The 17,549-nt window shown below is 51.9% G+C and overlaps 1 protein-coding gene across 9 annotated transcripts in view; it reads right to left on the reverse strand.

The window, feature by feature from the left end:
* The window catches only part of ttn.1 (titin, tandem duplicate 1), a 182,652-nt gene that overhangs the window by 143,122 nt on the left and 21,981 nt on the right, over positions 1 to 17,549 (reverse strand). For 8 of the 9 annotated variants that reach the window (XM_080497609.1, XM_080497608.1, XM_080497611.1 and 5 more), the window contains 20 exons: positions 16,752 to 17,033; positions 16,375 to 16,641; positions 15,996 to 16,268; positions 15,655 to 15,918; positions 15,065 to 15,325; positions 14,727 to 14,987; positions 14,270 to 14,533; positions 13,927 to 14,187; positions 13,587 to 13,847; positions 13,221 to 13,481; positions 12,448 to 12,589; positions 12,202 to 12,370; positions 10,752 to 10,983; positions 10,356 to 10,640; positions 9,602 to 9,718; positions 9,330 to 9,518; positions 6,404 to 6,448; positions 1,160 to 1,438; positions 475 to 1,041; positions 24 to 305 (listed from right to left, as the gene is read on the reverse strand). In XM_080497609.1, the coding sequence (XP_080353735.1) occupies positions 24 to 305; positions 475 to 1,041; positions 1,160 to 1,438; positions 6,404 to 6,448; positions 9,330 to 9,518; positions 9,602 to 9,718; positions 10,356 to 10,640; positions 10,752 to 10,983; positions 12,202 to 12,370; positions 12,448 to 12,589; positions 13,221 to 13,481; positions 13,587 to 13,847; positions 13,927 to 14,187; positions 14,270 to 14,533; positions 14,727 to 14,987; positions 15,065 to 15,325; positions 15,655 to 15,918; positions 15,996 to 16,268; positions 16,375 to 16,641; positions 16,752 to 17,033 (4,962 nt within the window). Of the gene's footprint in view, positions 1 to 23; positions 306 to 474; positions 1,042 to 1,159; positions 1,439 to 2,464; positions 5,611 to 6,403; positions 6,449 to 9,329; positions 9,519 to 9,601; positions 9,719 to 10,355; positions 10,641 to 10,751; positions 10,984 to 12,201; positions 12,371 to 12,447; positions 12,590 to 13,220; positions 13,482 to 13,586; positions 13,848 to 13,926; positions 14,188 to 14,269; positions 14,534 to 14,726; positions 14,988 to 15,064; positions 15,326 to 15,654; positions 15,919 to 15,995; positions 16,269 to 16,374; positions 16,642 to 16,751; positions 17,034 to 17,549 lie in introns of those variants that run through there. The other variant, XM_080497616.1, reaches the window with a different exon arrangement.

Raw genomic sequence — 17,549 nt, forward strand, 5'->3', positions numbered from 1 at the left:
TAGCGGTTCTGGACTGTGCCGACCTTTCACTGTGACTCTGGTGCTGCAGATCTCACTGCCCGAATCATTAACAGCCTCGCAGGTGTAGTTCCCTCCATCACTCAGTGTAACATCCCGGATCTCCAGTGTGGAAACGCCATCCTTGGTGGCGATAGCACTCCGGCCGCCATCGCTCAGCGGGCCGTCGTTGAAGAACCAGCTGCAGCGGAGTTCTGGGGATCCAGTGACGGTGCACTGCAGCCGAGCGCTGCTGCCCTGCCGCCACACAGTGGAGGCCTCCAGCTTCTTCACGAAGACTGGTGGCTCTGGAGAGGCGAGCAGTTACAGGAGGCGTGGTGAAGGCCAATACAAGGTCAATAACAACAAGACAGCGGTGAAAGAAAAGAAGTTAAGAAGCAGCTTCTGCTGCGCAGGAACCACAGATCATCACACATGGACTCCCCGCTGGTCTCCACCACCAGCAGACTCTCTTACCTTGGACTTTCACCGAGGTGGAACAGGACGCACTGCCGGCCTCATTGGTTGCCGTGCACACATAATCCCCACAATCCTTCAGTGTGGTCTTTGGGATATCAAGAGTGACCACCTTCACCTCAAAAGACAGCTTACAGTCGGGCGACTGGTGCACTCTCCGGCCATCTCTGGTCCAGGCCACTGTCACTCCAGTGTCCTCGTCCACCTGACACTCCAGGTGCAGAGGACTTCCCACCACAGCTGCCACCGGGCACAGCGGCCTCACAAAGTGTGGCTTATCAACCACGCGCAGCTCGGCGCCACACTCGGCAGTCCCAACACTGTTGGATGCCTTGCACACATATCGGCCCCCGTCGGCCATTTCCAGCCCACTGATCTCAAGAGTGTGCTTATTCTTTTCACAAGAGGTGTGGTAGTGTGTGGGCTTGATGGGGAGTAGCTGCTCATCCTTGAACCAGAGCACCGTGAGCGGGGTGGAGCCCGCTATCACACTGTGCACCACTGCCCTCTTCCCCACAAAGCCTGTCTGAGGCTCTGGCTTAGTGACAAACACAGGGGGGGCACTCTCTGGGGGTCGGAGAGAGATAGAGTTAGTGTTCATCCAGTCTGCCGGCAGAGGAGACGCCTGCTGGACCAACCTTCCAGACTCCACCGGCAGACACCGGAAATCGTGTCACACGCTTACCTGTCACGTTCAGGGAGGCGGAGCACTCGTCAGCACCATGCTGATTGGACGCCCTGCAGGAGTACTCTCCACTGTCCTCCCTCGCGGGACTCAACAGCTCCAGATATGACGTCTGGGAGCGGCTGATAATGCGGTGCTTATCGCCCTCTCTGATTGGCTGGCCGTCTTTGAACCACTTGAAGTTCACATTGGGAGCGTCCTCCGTCTCACACTCCAACTTGGCCACATGGCCAATGGTAACGTCCAGCGGGGTGAGGCGGCGCCGGAACACCGGCTTAACTGCAGAGACAGCATAGGGATAGGGTGAGTCGAGGGGGGGGTGCAACACCAAATAGCCTACAGGGAAGAGAAGGAGGAGGAGCAGGAGGAGGTGGAGGTGGAGGGTGATCAGCAGGAGGAGGAGGAAGATGAGGATGAGTAGCAAGAGAACAAACAGGAGGAGGAGCAAGAGAAGGAGGAGGAGCAGGAGGTGGAGGATAAGAAGGGAGAGCAAGAGAAGGAAGAAGATCAGGATGAGAAGGAGGATCAGGAGGAGCAGGAGGAGGAGCAAGAAAAGGAGGAGGAGGATGTGGAGGACGAGGAGGAAGAGGAGGAGAAAGCATGCAAAGAACGGGTTGATTACTGATGGAGGCTTGTGCAGATGTGCAGTCAGATGTTGAGGCTCTTTGGAAGGAAACAGGAAGTGACGATGTCACTGCTTGAAGAGAAAACTTCAAACCAACACATCAGGCTGCACCGAATAATAAACTTGTTCCCTTCAAATAATATTCAACATATTTAGAAGAAAGCTGATTCTAACGAAAGCCGTTGACTGGTCAGAAACATCGGTCAGTCATGGTCAGTTACTGTCAGTGATGTAGGTCAGTGGTGCCAGTGACATCGGTCAGTTGGTCAGTGATGTGAGTAGTTGGTCAGTGATTTCAGTGACGTAGGTCAGCTGGTCAGTGATGTCAGTGACGCAGGTCAGCTGGTTAGTGATGTCAGTGACATAGGTCAGCTGGTCAGTGACGTAGGTCAGCTGGTCAGTGATGTCAGTGACGTAGGTCAGCTGGTCAGTGACGTAGGTCAGCTGGTCAGTGATGTCAGTGACGTAGGTCAGCTGGTTAGTGATGTCAGTGACATAGGTCAGCTGGTCAGTGACGTAGGTCAGCTGGTCAGTGATGTCAGTGACGTAGGTCAGCTGGCCAGGTGGTAGCTGGGTTCGGGCTTTGTGTCCTGATTGGTGGGTGTTGGTTTGAGGTTGTCTGTTCCAGCAGCAGGTGAAGTTAGTTGATGATGATGTTGAAGAATCGTTCATCATCAAACCTCGTGAGGCCAGCGCGAGCCTTGAGGAGCTGGCCATCTTGCCAGCCTGGTTCTCGGCCTGGAGGACATACTGCCCTTCATGTCGCTCCGCCACTGTGTGGATAACTAGCATGTACGTGTCGTTGTCTTTGGAACACTTGAACTCGTTGCCAGATGTCAGGAGCTGGCCATTGAAGAACCAGCTCACTCTACTCACAGACTTTATGGTGGCAGTAAAAACTGCGATTCCGCCTTCCTCAGCACAAACGTCCTCCAGGGATCTGGTGAAAACCGGGTAGTCCGCTAGACTGTCAGAGGACTCACTGATCATAATGGCTTCAGACAGAAACTCCTCCTGGGTGTCTCTGTGGACGAAGATGTCCACACATGGTGCCACTGAGGTCTGAGCTGACACCACCACGGTGGTCTGACTCTGCAGTCGGACCTGCTGTAACTCTGTCTGACTCTGAAGCGTGGCACTCTGGAATGGAGTCCCGCCTTCGGTCCTGATGGCTGCAGACTGAGACGCCAGGGCAGAAAACCCAGCGGTACTCTCTGTGACCACCACAGAGTCCACGACAGAGGACAACAACTCTCTGGGGGGCGCCAGTCGGATCGGTACCCTCTGTGGGGGGTTGGCCTGCAACGTCCCCAGCTGCTCGGATGTTAGAGTCTGCTGCTCGTGGGAAACCATGGCATGCAGCGCCCCCTCCAGCTCGGCTCGCAGGTCGGCCTTCTGAGGGTATTCACCTTGAAAGCACAGAGTGATCTCCAAAGGAGCTCCAGGGGACGTGACCAGGTATGTACATGTGGCCATTCTGGGCTGCCTCTGGACTTTCACCTCCTGAACCTGCACCGTCTGCAGACGTCCCACCACATCGGCCAGGAGAACTGGCTGGTCACTGGCCACAGCCGACAGGAGGGCATCTCGAAGCTGATGCCTGATGCTCAGGACAGACGGTTTGGGGACGGTAATGACAAAGTGGAGCTCTTTGGGCAGAATCTGAGAATCTTGAGACTCGTGGACAAAGAGCAATTCTCCAGGCTGTTCCCTACTGTTCACTGTTGAGCGCACAGATTTATGGATTTCAGTTGACTGCTCCCCCAACATCACCCGCTTTTCCTCCAGCAGCACTGACTGCCTGACAGACTGTCCCTCCTGGATCTGGATGGCAAAGTCTTGCTCAGCAGCTTCTAGGATGGTGCAGCTTTCAGTAGCAACAGCCTTCTCTTCTATGAAAATGGGCTTTTTGGGGATCTTTGGCTCCAGTTTCACACCAGTTTCAAACTTGTGGAGAGTTTCTAAGCTGGTGGTGTGACCCTCTTCCAGAGTCTCAGTCTCTGTGACATTCAGGGGCTGCATGAGGTTCCAGAAGTCCTCCTTCTGCACCAGAGCTCGTTGCCTCCTAACGTCAGCCTCTAACGGGGTCTCCTTTGGCAGCTGCAGAACCTGAGAGGACACGCCAAGGACACTGGGAGTTCTGGCCTCAGTGCGTAGCTGTGGCTCAACACCAACCACCGACACATCAAGATCTTTGTGAAAATCTGCCATGGCAGGTCTTTTCTCCTCCGAAGTCGCTGCGTACCTCCGAGCTTTCTCCTGCCTCTGTGCTGCCACCTGCTGGTCTGGCTTGGTGACAGTGAGAACGCCCTCCTTCGGCAGGACCAGCAGAGACTGGATGGACTGCAGGTATTTTGTCGGTTGCGGCTCTTTCAGTGGCTGAGTGGAGGTGGTGTCAGTCCTGGCAGTGAACTGGTGGGTCTCCTCACAGACCACCGACCTCTGCTCGTCTCCAGTCACCACATGCAGCATCGTGGGACTCATCCGAGCATCGGCGCACACTGTAGCAGGAGTCTCGCTGCTGAATCGACCTTCGGACTGTAAGACATCCTGATCGCTGATGACCTGCAGGCTGAGCAGTCGCTCTCCTTCACGCTGAGACTGCAGACGCACTGAGGCGGCGATGCTTGGCACCTGCCCCACCTGACCGGCCTGCAGTTCAAACCTCTCCTCACTGGTCACAACACTTTTAAAGACCCTGTCCTTACAGAGTGTGGCCTGGTCCTGCTCTGGTGGTTGGACGTCAAGCCCCTGCTCTTTAGATAAAACAACCTGGCTCTCTATCACCGGTGCTGTCGCTGGTTCCAATTGCTCATTGTGAACCAGGGGCTGAATGGCTGCATCTGCAGCCGGCAGAGACTCCAAATGTTGCCCCGTGAGCATCAGCTGATCTGCCGACTGAGCTGAGTACAAGATCTTTACGCCCTCTGTGACTCTGAAGCTCCTCTCCTCCTCCGGTCTGTGAAGGTCCTCTGACGTCTCGTCCAGGATGGACAGAGCCGATTCCACCAGGTGACCGCCGACCGGTTGCCGCAGCTCAGTGGAGAGGAGCATCTGCTCTGGGGTCTTGTCCTCCAAAGCCTGGGCTCTCACGGTGGAGAGTGGCAGCACCTCCTCGGACATGGCCGTAATCAGCTTAGACTGCTGCTCTTTGGCAAACTGGAGCTCAACGACCTCGGGGCTGAGGATTCGCTCAGAGTGCTGCTCGGTGAACTTCTGTTTCTCATGGACAGACGATAAGAAGGCAGCTACATGAAGCTGTTTGGCAGGAAGAGCTGAGAGGAGGGCGGGACGGCAGGGCGTCACACAGACCCTCTCCTGGATCTCATGTGCCTGCAGTACTGCTGCTTGCTGTGGGAGGTGCTCTCGCTGTATGGTGGCAGCAGAGACATGGAGCTCCTCAAGGGTTTCTACCTCTTCACTGGGGATAATCTGACGGTCCTGGGTGCTGATGGTATAAATCATCTGATCGGACCGAGTGCGCTCCTGGTCCAGTCTGGACTCTCTGGTCTGCTCGGTCATCGAGATCTTCAGACTTTGAGTTTTTTGGACGATCTCCTCCTGAGGCTGGTCTCTGAGCACCAGTAGCTCTGCGGTACACAAAGCCTCGCCATACGGGTTGGAGGCCTTACAGGTGTACACGCCGCTGTGCTCCTGTTTAATGCTCTTAATGTTAACATAGCCCGACCCATCCGGATTATTCACCATGATGCAGAAACCGCCGGGTTGGATGTGGAGACTGCCTTGGAGCCACTGGACCTGAGGAAGTGGATCTCCAGCCGCTTTGTATCTGAAGAACACCTGACTTCCCTCGGTTGTCTGAACAGGTTCGATCATTTTGACGAACTCTGGAGGTTTCCCGAACACTTCTGGTTCGGGCTCCTTCACCTGCAAGTGCAGGTAGGAGGAACACATGGACTGACCAAACCTGTTGCTGACTGTACACGAGTACTCGCCTTCAGCCTCGCGATGAACCCGGTTAATGATCAGACTGTACTCGTCTCGCTCCTGAGCGAGAGTGTACTGGGCTGAGTCGGACACCCTCTGCCCATTGTGGGTCCACCGGATGCTGGGCGGTGGGAAGCCGGACACTCGTACCGTGAATGTTGCGGTTTCTCCGACAGTTGCGGCCACTGGAGAAAGTTGGCTGAGGAAGAGCGGCTTTTCTATTTTCTTCCCCAAAGAGCTGGAGAAATGTTTTGGTTCTGGCTGGAGTTCAAGTGTTCTACTTGTGTGTGATGACTTTAGGCTGGTAGAGAACAACTCCCGGCTTTCTTCTGTCGTCAGGACGCTTGGGCTGGAGAAGGCTGAGTGAACGACAATGTAACGTCAGAGCAACAACAAGCACCCCGAGCACGACACTGGCAACACGTCCAGGTAGACATCAACCCTGCTGAAAAACATCCAATGCTACCTGAGAATCCTGACAAGTTACGTCAGACAGTTCAGCATCATACAGACAGTTAACTATCAGACAGACAGTTCAGTATCAGATAGACAGTTCAGAAGTTCAACACATGACACATCCTATTGGACGACCAGAGAGAACCACTGACCACACAGACGAACTGACACATGAAACGTAAAGTGAAGACCGGAAGGACGGTGGAGATATTTACCGGTCATCTTCTGCAGCGATGCACCTCCTGGACCTCCTGCAGGAACTGTGGACACACAAACATTGAAATGTTAGAGAGCAGGAGGAGAAGGAGGAGGCGCAGGAGGAGGAGCAGACCGAAAGGATGTGAACTCTGGTGCACTGTCGACACTCTGAATGGCTGCGTGAGCTTTAGTGTGTAGCACATCTGGAAAGAGGAGGAGAAGGAGGAGGAGGAGGAGGAGGAGCAGCAAGAGGAGGAGGAAGAGGAGAAGGAGGAGGAACAAGAGGAGCAGGAGCAGGCGTAGCAGGAGTGTCATGCAGATGCCAACCTTTGCGGACTGAGCTGCACTCAGCCTCCACAGAGCTCCTGGAGCTCTGCAGGTGGAGGCCCTGCAGGTGGAGGCCCCCATGTGTGCTGCACAGTGTGCTCTGCAGGTGGAGGCCCCCATGTGTGCTGCACAGGGTGCTCTGCAGGTGGAGGCCTTGCAGGTGGAGGCCCCCATGTGTGCTGCACAGGGGGCCATCGAGTTTGACGGAGGAACAAAATGAGTCCTCCACACTCAGTCGCTCACACAGCCATATGACAAACGGGGCAGTGAGCCCTCTCGTAACGCAAAGCGGTGCCGCCCGGCCCTGCGGCGCGGGGCGCAGCCAGATCAGGAAGTCCGGGCCAAGGCTGCGCTCTGTGTCGGGGAAACGCAGTATGCTCAGCAGGCGGCGCTGTATCTCAGGCTGCTGCCACGACTTTTCATCGGCGTCCAGCTTGTAGTGAGGGCCGGTGGGGGACGTGTCATGGCCCGCCCTGTCCACCTCGCAATCTGCGCGCACAGACGGAGAGGGGGCGGGGCTTTCTGCTGTGACACCAGCTTCTTGAGCTGGGTGAGGAGAGTTAGGGACAGTTAGTTTCAGACCGTCACAGGAGGAGGAGCCTCAGGCCGCAGGAAGATGACACAGGCCCCACCCACCACCATAGCCAACACCTGTCTGAGTGACCATAAACACCAACACCGGGTCTGACCACTCCCACTATATATATATATATATATATATATATATATAAATATGTATATGTATATATATATATATATGTGTGTGTGTGTGTGTGTGTGTGTGTGTGTGTGTGTGTGTGTGTGTGTGTGTGTGTGTGTGTGTGTGTGTGTGTGTGTGTGTGCATATATATAATATATTTTGTATAAATATATTTTAAAAGCTATAATTTTATTATTTATTATCATCAAATCATGTATATATTTTACAATACGTGTGTGTGTATGTGGCTATGTCTGTGAATTCATCAAATGTTTGAGAATCACATGCCTGAAATAAATGAAAAAAAAAAGGTCAGGACCAATTTTTTGGTGTTTTTCTATTCAATCCTCAAGCTCCCTGCTGCCCTCCATGTTTGTAGTCCTGTCGATGTGTGTTATTCTCCATGTTTGTAGTCATTTAAAAGTTTGTTAGATGAGTTGATGTACTGTGATGAAATCGGAGTTAAAGGTCACGATGATTGACAGGTGTTCTGACCGTAGTGATGGTCTGTGATTGGTGGTTGTGGTTTATGGGTGGGGCCTCAGTGTTTTGCATCACTGCAGGCCGTCAGGAGTGCAGTTGTCCTTCTTTCTGCGGCTCTGGGGCGGAACACTGAAGGTCAGTGGAATGGCGGGTGAGGTTAGTAAGGTGGGAGGAGCTTAACCAGCTGGTTACTGGAGTCCAGATTACAGGTTACTGCCTGCTGGGAGGGGTGGGGGTGGAGGTGGGGTGGGATGGACCTGATGGAGGACAGACTGGTATAAAGAGAAAGGGTCACCACCTTCCACGGTGAGCTGGGCGGAGGAGCTGCTCTGCCCATGGCGGTTTGTGGCGGTGCAGCAGTAGGTGCCCTGGTCCGCTGCACCCACAGTGTGGATGAGCAGCGACAGCACAGTGCCACTCCGAGAGCTCCTCACTCGCTTCGACTCCACAACGCCATGGCCGTCATGCTCCCACGCCACGCCAGTGAGCGGCGGCCCACAGAATGAGCAGTTGAACGCGGCTGCCTCACCGCTCCTCACTCGGACGTCGCACAGCTCCATCAGCAGCTGGGGGGCGGCCTCCGGACTTGAGCCACTGGCGGTCTGAACGTGCAGCACAGAGCTCTCGGAGAGCGTGTGGGTAAAGTGGCGTGCATGCGAGCTGAAGCTCTGCGTGAACACGTCCGCTCCCTGAGCTGTTCGAGTTGCCGCCCCGGTGCTCGCTGCGCTAGCTAAGGCTGTTTCATCTGGGCAGTAAGAAAGAGTAGAGGAGAGAGGTGAGCGCCAGCCATCCACGTCCTGTGCTGGAGCTGTGAATCGCCCCTCGCAGGCCACGGTCGGCTCGCTGCCGTGACTCTGTCCTGCTTCACCACAGACTCTGTGACAGCATCAGAGAGCAACCATCTAACAACCCGTTGCACGAAGACCCCAGATTAACTCAAAGTAGATTAACCTGTAATCTCATTTCTTCTCTAAAGTACAAGAACATGCAGTTTAATCTCAGATTTAAACTCACGTTTTAGTTATGATTTAGCTTCAGTGCATTTATTTTAAAGGTTTAATAAATTGTTCAAGGTCGCTGAGACTTTCAGTTTGACTGGATGATTGTTTGACCTGTGTCCATGAGAACAAGGCAGAACACTGAACTGATTTTGTCTTTTAGAAGTTGAAAAAAGAACGATGCTGAAGAAAAAAGAGGCTTTGTGAGGTCGGTTCCTCTTGGAGGCAGATTTATGGTCGGACCTCCTCAGTTACTCTCTCAGGACTTGGAATTCATTTCGGCTCTCAACGAGCATCTGTCAAGTCTTTGTGTGACTCGGCCTGCAAAATGATCTGAGCAGGACCTGAAGGTGCCAGGAAGTGGTGTCCAGCAGAGCGAGACCTGTGGGAAGACGTGACCTTCAGGCTCCACCACACAAACACAGCCGGACTCACCATCGAGGTGCAACGTGGCCGAACACGTGACCATTCCCGCCTGGTTGGACGCCATGCAGGAGTACTCTCCTGCATGTCCCGGCAGGACTCTGGAAATGTCCAGCTGGAAGGTGTCTCCGTGCTGAGACATCCTGAACAGGTCAGACTGCCTGACCTCTCTGTTGTCACAGAACCAGGAAACCTGCACATCTGGACACAATGCATCGACACGTCACAAAAGACGGATGACGGAGTGCGTCCTTGAACACAGTCCAACATGCCAGAGACGTTACCTTCCCCAGAGACGGTACAGTGGAACTGGGCAGGACTTCCCTCTGAGGCGAGGACATCTCTGAGTGGCGATGTGAAGACTGGAGCTGACACCCGAGACACTTCCACAACCTCTGGAACTGCAACATCCACAGAAATCTCCTTCAGAAACATCCAACAAATCCAAAGCAAGGCTGCTGGAGGAACCGTCAGCCAATCAGGAACTTTCAGCACAACAATCCCATTGAGACAGAACAACTCTCAAACGCTCGTCCTCTTCTGCTGTATGCTCAACTCACTGGACACCCTGGACACACTAGAGACACTGGAGACACACTAGAAACACTGGAGCCACACTGGAGCCACACTGGAGACAAACTGGAAACACGCTGAAGAAACACTGGGGAAACACTGGATACACACTGGAGACACACTGGAGACACACTGGAGACACACTGCATACACACTGGAGACACACTGGGGGCACACTGGGGACATACTGGGGACACACTGGAGACACACTGGAGACACACTGGAGACACACTGGAGACACACTGCATACACACTGGAGACACACTGGGGACACACTGGGGACACACTGGAGACACACTGGAGACACCCTGGGGGCACACTGAAATAGCAGTAATAATAACAACAATAAAAGCACAGGAAGCAGTTACAGAAAGGAAATATCCATTCAGAATAAAGATTTTTATGATGTTGGTGGTTTCATGTTGCACAGAGCATGAGGCGTCTGGGACAAATGGGGAAATGTACCTTCCACAGTGAGGAGGGCGGAGCTCATCGCCTCTCCAAAGTCGTTCTTGGCCTGGCAGCTATAGATGCCGGAATCCTCGGGGAAGACCTCCAGGAGCAGCAGAGTGTGTTCCTTCTCATCATGGAGGATTTTGCACTTGTCGCTGGTGTAGAGAACCTGAGAGTCCTTGAACCAGTTCACCTGAGGCTGCGGCAGGCCGCTCACCTGAGTGGAGAACCGCGCCGAGCGACTCGACATGGCTGTCAATGCCTGCATGTGGCGAATGATCTGAGGAGGCTCTGGCACTGAAACGAGATGGGAAAAGACTCGTCAGGTTGGAAAAAGAAAGAAGAACAAGAGACCAGAAGGTTGAATATAAACCAAAACCAACAGTTTCTACTTGAACAGTGACTCACGGCGGACATGGAGGGTCATGGTGCTCCGGTTCTTGCCAGCCAAGAAGGCGTACTCTCCGGCGTCGCTCCTGTATGTCTCAGAGATCGTGAGCCGGTGGAGCCGCCGGATGGTAGCATAGGTGAACCGTTCTTCCACAGAGAACTGGATCTCCACCCCGTTCCTCATCCAGCGCCCCTCCACATCATCTTCACTCACTTCAAACTCAAAGGTTGCTCTTTGTTTCTCCACAACCTGCAAAAACAGATGAACATAGGCTTTGTGTTCCAGAATCCCCGGCAGCTCCCAGAATCCTCTGCCAGAAGGATTCACCGGACAGTCCCAGGAGGACGGCAAGGAGCACCGTTAGCTTTAGCTCAGCAATAGATTCAGGTGGTCTCTGGGGTCTGCAGGTCGTTGGTGACCAGTGATGCTGGCAATGTGTTAATTAGTAACGCGTAACTCTGTAATGACCACTGCTTTCACTAATCTAACGCGTTACTATTTCCAAACCAGTAATCAGATTAAAGTTACTTGTCCAGGTCACTGTGGGTTACTGTTGTAACGTTACTATTGTAGCATTACTATTGTAGCATTACTGTTGTAGCATTACTATTGTAGCATTACTACTGTAGCATTACTATTGTAGCTTTACTATTTTAGCATTACTATTGTTGTATTACTGTTGTAGCATTACTATTGTTGCATTACTGTTGTAGCATTACTTTTGGAGCATTACTATTGTAGCGTTACTGTTGTCGCGTCACTGTTGAAGCATTACTATTGAAGCATTACTATTGTAGCATTACTATTGTTGCATTACTGTTGTAGTGTTACTATTGTTGCATTACTGTTGTAGCATTACTATTGTAGCATTACTGTTGTAGTGTTACTATTGTAGCATTACTGTTGTAGCATTACTCTTGTAGCATTACTGTTGTAGCATTACTGTTGTTGCATTACGGTTGTAGCATTACTATTGTAGCATTACTACTGTAGCATTACTATTGTAGCATTACTATGGTAGCTTTACTATTTTAGCATTACTATTGTTGTATTACTGTTGTAGCATTACTATTGTTGCATTACTGTTGTAGCATTACTGTTGTTGCATTACGGTTGTAGTGTTACTATTGTTGCATTACTGTTGCAGCATTACTATTGTTGCATTACTGTTGTAGCATTACTATTGTAGCATTACTGTTGTAGCATTACTATTGTTGCATTACTGTCGTAGCGTTGCTGTTGTAGCATTACTATTGTAGCATTACTGTTGTAGCATTACTGTTGTAGCATTACTATTGTAGCATTACTGTTGTAGCGTCCAGCAGGACAGTTTCTTGTCTGCAAAGCCGCTTCATTAATAATCAGAACCCTGCCTCTGTTATAGAAGTTACTAATAATTAATAATTGGATTGGTTTTGTACTTGTACACTTTGTACATTTTGTTGACGGAGGAGAGGCTGAACTCACCTTCACGTCTCTGCCGGCCGGCTCAGAGATCCGGATGTCCCGTCCCTCCACTGCCAGGCGTCCCTGGGACATGCTGGACCCGGCCACGGCCGTGTATTCACCAGCATCAGCAAACCGGACGGACGGCAGGACCAGACGGTGCACAAACTGATCAGAGGACAGTTTATATCTGCCAGGAGAAGCAACACAGTCAAGAAGATGTCGCTCTGCAGACGGAAGGTTCCACACTCCAGGCTGAAGCTCTACCTGTCGGACGTCTCCAGCTCCTGGCCATCCCTCATCCACATCACCTGGACATTCGGTTCGGACACTTCACACTCAAATGTAGCTCTCTTCTTCTCAGTCACCTTCAGGTCCTTCAGGTGTTTGGTGAAGTCAACAACACGAGCTGCACCACAAACAAACATAAGATTAGATAAACAAACTTCCTCCACTGATCCACAGAAAGAAATCCCTCAAAGCAACATGAAGATCTGAATCATTCTAAGTTCTTCATATGACCTTCCTCAGTCTGTCAGAGGACCTGGTTCCAACACTGAAGTCTGATTTAGACTCATCTAACCAACGAGAGTCTGTTCCATCTAATCAGATAAACCTGATTGGTAATCGATACCTGATCAGATCAACCTGATTAGTAATCAATACCCAATCAGCAATTTAAGCTCACAAAATAATTCATCAGTTGTTTCAACAGGTGAATATTCAACTTCCCTGCAGTTTACTGATTATCCACCAGGAGGGAGCAGAGCTTCCTTTCATTGTGTGTGTGTGTGTGTGTGTGTGTGTGTGTGTGTGTGTGTGTGTGTGTGTGTGTGTGTGTGTGTGTGTGTGTGTGTGTGTGTGTGTGTGTGTGTGTGTGTGTGTGTGTGTGTGTGCTGGATCAATAAGGTGAAGTATTGATCAGGCTGGATCAATAAGGTGAAGTATTGATCAGGCTGGATCAATAAGGTGAAGAATTGATCAGGCTGGATCAATAAGGTGAAGTATTGATCAAGCTGGATCAGTAGGCGGAGCCTCACCCTCCACGTAGAGCCTGGCGGAGGATGCGGCGGAGCCAGACTGGAAGCAGTATTCCGCCGTGTCTCCAAAGTGAACGTTGCGGATGGTGAGTGAGTGCGTCAGCTGGCGGCAGCGAGCCTGGCAGCGGTCGGTGGAGCGGATCTCCATGCCGTTCTTAAGCCATTTGTAGGCCACGCCCTCATGGTTGATGTTGACCTCGAAGGTGACGCTGTCTTTGGCCTGAGCATTCAGGTCCTGCAGCATGGACGTGATCAGGATCGCTGCAAAAAAAACAACCCCGAAGGTGAACTCTGGTGTCTTCAGGCATCACGATAATGGAGGGTCTGCAGCAGCACCAGGAAGCGGAGCGATTGGCGGTAGCTTACGGCTGACGGTGAGCGTGGCCGACACGCGGTCGTTCCCGCACACGAAGGTGTACTCGGCCGAGTCGTGGCGGCTGGTGTTCATGATCTTCAGCTGGTGCAGCTTCCCCTGGACCACGATCCGGAACTTCTCGCTCATCTCGATCTCCACGCCGTCCTTCAGCCACGTGGACGGAACGTTGAAGTGCGACACCTCGCACTCCAACGTGGCCGCCTGCGTCTCCGGCACCTCCACGCTCTTCAGCGGTCTGGTGATGCACAGTGCTGCAGGGGCAAGCGGAGGAGATTGGTCTGCCTGCGTTCCACCAGGCAGAGGACTGGTTTTGTGTTGGGCAACACTTACACTCGACGAGAAGCCGCGCACTGCACTGCAGGTGTCCGATCATGGCGGTGTACTGGCCCTTCTTGCTGCTGTCCACGTCTTGGACAACCAGCTTGTGGTTCTTCTTCTCGGAGAGCATGGTGTAGTGCTCGCTGGGCCTCAGCTCCACATTGTTGAACATCCATCTGACCGGGATGTCATCTTCAGAGATGCTGACCTCAAATGTGGCGGATGCTCCGAGCAGTGACGTCACGTCTTTTGGCTTCTTCACGATCTTGATAGCTGAGAAAAAATGTTGTTACAGTTAGAAAGTGCTTATATGGAGGATTCCATGCTCTTCCAAGAAGAGAGGCTGATGTCTTACTTTCAATGTTCAACCTGGCGTTGGCAGAAAGTTTCCCCAGCTTGAAGGAATAAACGGACTCATCCTGAGTGGAGCAGTTCTTGATTTTCAAGGAATGGACAGTGCCTTCAATGGAAATCTCGTATTTGTCGCTCGGCTGGATCTCGATACCATTCTTGATCCACTGTGCTCCTCTCACATTCTCGTGGGTGAGCTCCAGACTGAACATGGCGTCCTGAGTCTGGACCACAGTCAGGTTCTTCAGGGTCTTCTTGACCTTCACGGCTGCAGACACAAAATTCTTAATTAATCCAGCAGTATGTTTTGAAGCTGTTACCTGTGGCAGTACTTAGTATTCAGTTAGTGAACATTAGCACAACTGCTGCTTTCACAGGCCCAATCAAAAGAACAACCTGCTGGAACTAAATGTTACATGCCGTCGAGAACCCCGAGTGTGGTTGTTGCAGCTGGAGCTAACCTTCAACCTTCAGGGTGGCGGAGGTCTTGGAGGTGGCAACCTGGTAGGTGTACTCTCCAACATCAGTGGCTTTGGTGATGATGATAACGAGGCGTCTGACAACGCCGTCGGACTCCATCAGCACATTGTCGTTCAGGTCAACTGGCTGGCCATCCTTCAGCCAGCGGCCCTCTGAGGATGGGTTGGCAACCTCGCACTCCAGGACTGCAGTCTGCGAATCGGCCACCACCAGATCCCGGAGTGGCTTCTTGATGGCACCGCCTGGTGGTTCAAGACCATCGTTATAGAGGAACGCACATTGCTGACAGAGGCTTGCAGAAACGAGATGTGATACATACCCGTCACTGTGAGCATGGCGCTGCACATCTTCTCACCAGCTGCAAACATGTACTCGCCCTCTTCATCCTTCATAACGTTAATGACCGTCAGCTTGTGGCGCTTGTTCTTGGACTCCATCTTGTGTATGGCACCGGCTTTGAGCGGTTGCCTCTTGAAGGTCCAGAAGGCATCGATGCCAGGGTGAGAAACCTCCACTTCAAAGGTAACGTTCTCCGACTCTGCACACTGTTTGTCCTTCATGGGCGACACAATCTGAACGGCTGTGGAGACAAAAACAAACCGTCAGAACGAACCGCAGGTGACAAGTTTCATATCAGTCAGGAGAAACACGGCGCTCCTTGGACCTCCCAGTCCGGATGAAATAGAGATGACGGTTTCATCACTTAGTGAAACCTGCAGCCACAAGTTCTACTTTGCAGTATTTTCTTGAGTAGGAGCATAAAGAAGTAGGAGAAGACTTTATTCATCATCCAGGTGGCAAGTTCAAGGTGTCCAGCAGCTCACAGTGTAATCTTCAAAGTACTCATTGAGGTTCACAATTAGAAACAACCAAAGAGAAATAAGATGTACTGAAAGAAGAGAAACTCACGCTGGACGGTGAACTTGCAGCTGGTGTCGGCGCGGCCCACCACCAGCTTGTAGCATCCTTCGTCTGAGGCGTATGTACGGGTGAATACCAGACGCTGCTTGGAGCCCTTGGTCACGATCTGCACGCGCTCGCTGGGGGTGAGCAGTTTGTCGTCATGGTACCACTTAACTGAGCTGATGTCCTGAGCAGAGATCTTGGCCTCCAGGACAGCCTTGGTTCCCTCGACGGCGCTCGTGTCCTTCAGGGGAATCAGGATGCCGATGGCTGCAGCGGGATAAACAAGCCCAGTGAGGTTTTCTTCAAGAGGTTTGATGCAGAGGAGATAATGTGAGGTCACTCACTCTGCACGACCAGCTTGGCTGAGGTGGAGATGTCCTGAGCAGGGACAGTGAAGGAGTATGTTCCATGGTCATCCTTGGTGGTGTCCTCGATCAGGAGCTTGTGGATCTGCTTGTCAATGATCATGTGCATGCGGCCGGAGGCAGCGACAGGCTGACTGTTCTTCAGCCAGGTACCTTCCACGTTCTCCTGCGAGAACTTGACCTCCAGCTGGGCGATATCGCCCTCACAGACGGTCAGGTCAGCCAGAGGGTGCATCAGAGTGACTGGACGTACTGCAGCACGAGAGCAGACAGATGAAATCAGATTACCAACCTCAGGCTGCATCAACAAACCAACACTGAGAGGAGAAGATCCACCAGGAAGTCCTCTAGGACTCACGCTTCATCTTCAGAGAGGCACTGGTTCTGAACTCGCCCACGGTGAAGGTGTATTTGCCCTGGTCCTCCTTCTTCACATCCTTCACAGAGAGGGTGTGTCTCCCACGACGTGACAACATGACATACTTCCCGCTGGGATGAAGTGGCTTTTCTCCAAAGAACCAGCTACCTTCAGCATCCTCGCGGGTCACCTCACATTCAAACTCTGCCGTGTAGGTCTCCGGCACCTCGGTGCTCTCCAGCTGCTTCACCAGCTCCAGAGGAGCTCCTGTTCAGAGCACCAGACAGACGCCACATCAATGGCCACAGCAGATCCTCCGATTGGCTTCTTTAATGCCTCTCAGTTAATCTGACTGGCTCATTAAACTGTCATCTCACCTTCCACATTCAGCCTGGCACTCGTCCTGATGCTCTCGTCGTCTACAACCACACAGGAGTACTCTGTGTCGTCCCTCATGGCGATCACCAGCACAGACAGGAAGTGGACCTTCCTATCCGAGTGCATCCGGTACTTATCTCCGGAGAAGATCTCTGTGTCGTTCTTCATCCACTTGACCTTCACAAAAGGTTCATTGGTTTCACACTCGAAGGTCGCCATGGTGTCCTTCTCCTTGGCGTTGACATCTTCCAGCTTCTGTGTGAAGCTGATCACTTGTTTGGCTGCAGAAAGTGGGAGAAAGTCTTTGTAAGAAGAGACACAATTACACACAACAGACCTTCTGAAGACGCAGCTCCAGTCCTCCAGGAGCCTCCGGCCGCTGAGCGCTTCCCTTCCAAGACCGGTAAGAGCAGCAATCAATATACAGGGTTTAGTATATCTGCTTTTCTGCTCCTTTTCATTCAAAATGTGAAGTACAAGTTTTAATTTAATTAATTTTTTTAAATTTTTGAATGAAATAAAGAATTCCAACAACTTTCACGATAAAGCCTCGTGATGTTGGACCGCTGGAGGCTGGAGTGGCGCCACACAATGGATGACTAGTGCAGTGGATGGCTGATATCACGGTCATTCCAGACGACGCTACATGCTGCTAAGAGTGACAGGCGCTAACCAAGAGAAGAGACACTGGATATTATGTCACGATGTTGGAACATTAGCTTAACGAAAATTACAAAAGATGATTGGCTTTGTGTGTGTTATACAGCAAACAACCACTAGTTGAAGTTCTCCAGGAA

This window comes from Blennius ocellaris, assembly GCF_963422515.1.
Source record: "Blennius ocellaris genome assembly, chromosome: 6".
NCBI classification, from domain to species: domain Eukaryota; kingdom Metazoa; phylum Chordata; class Actinopteri; order Blenniiformes; family Blenniidae; genus Blennius; species Blennius ocellaris.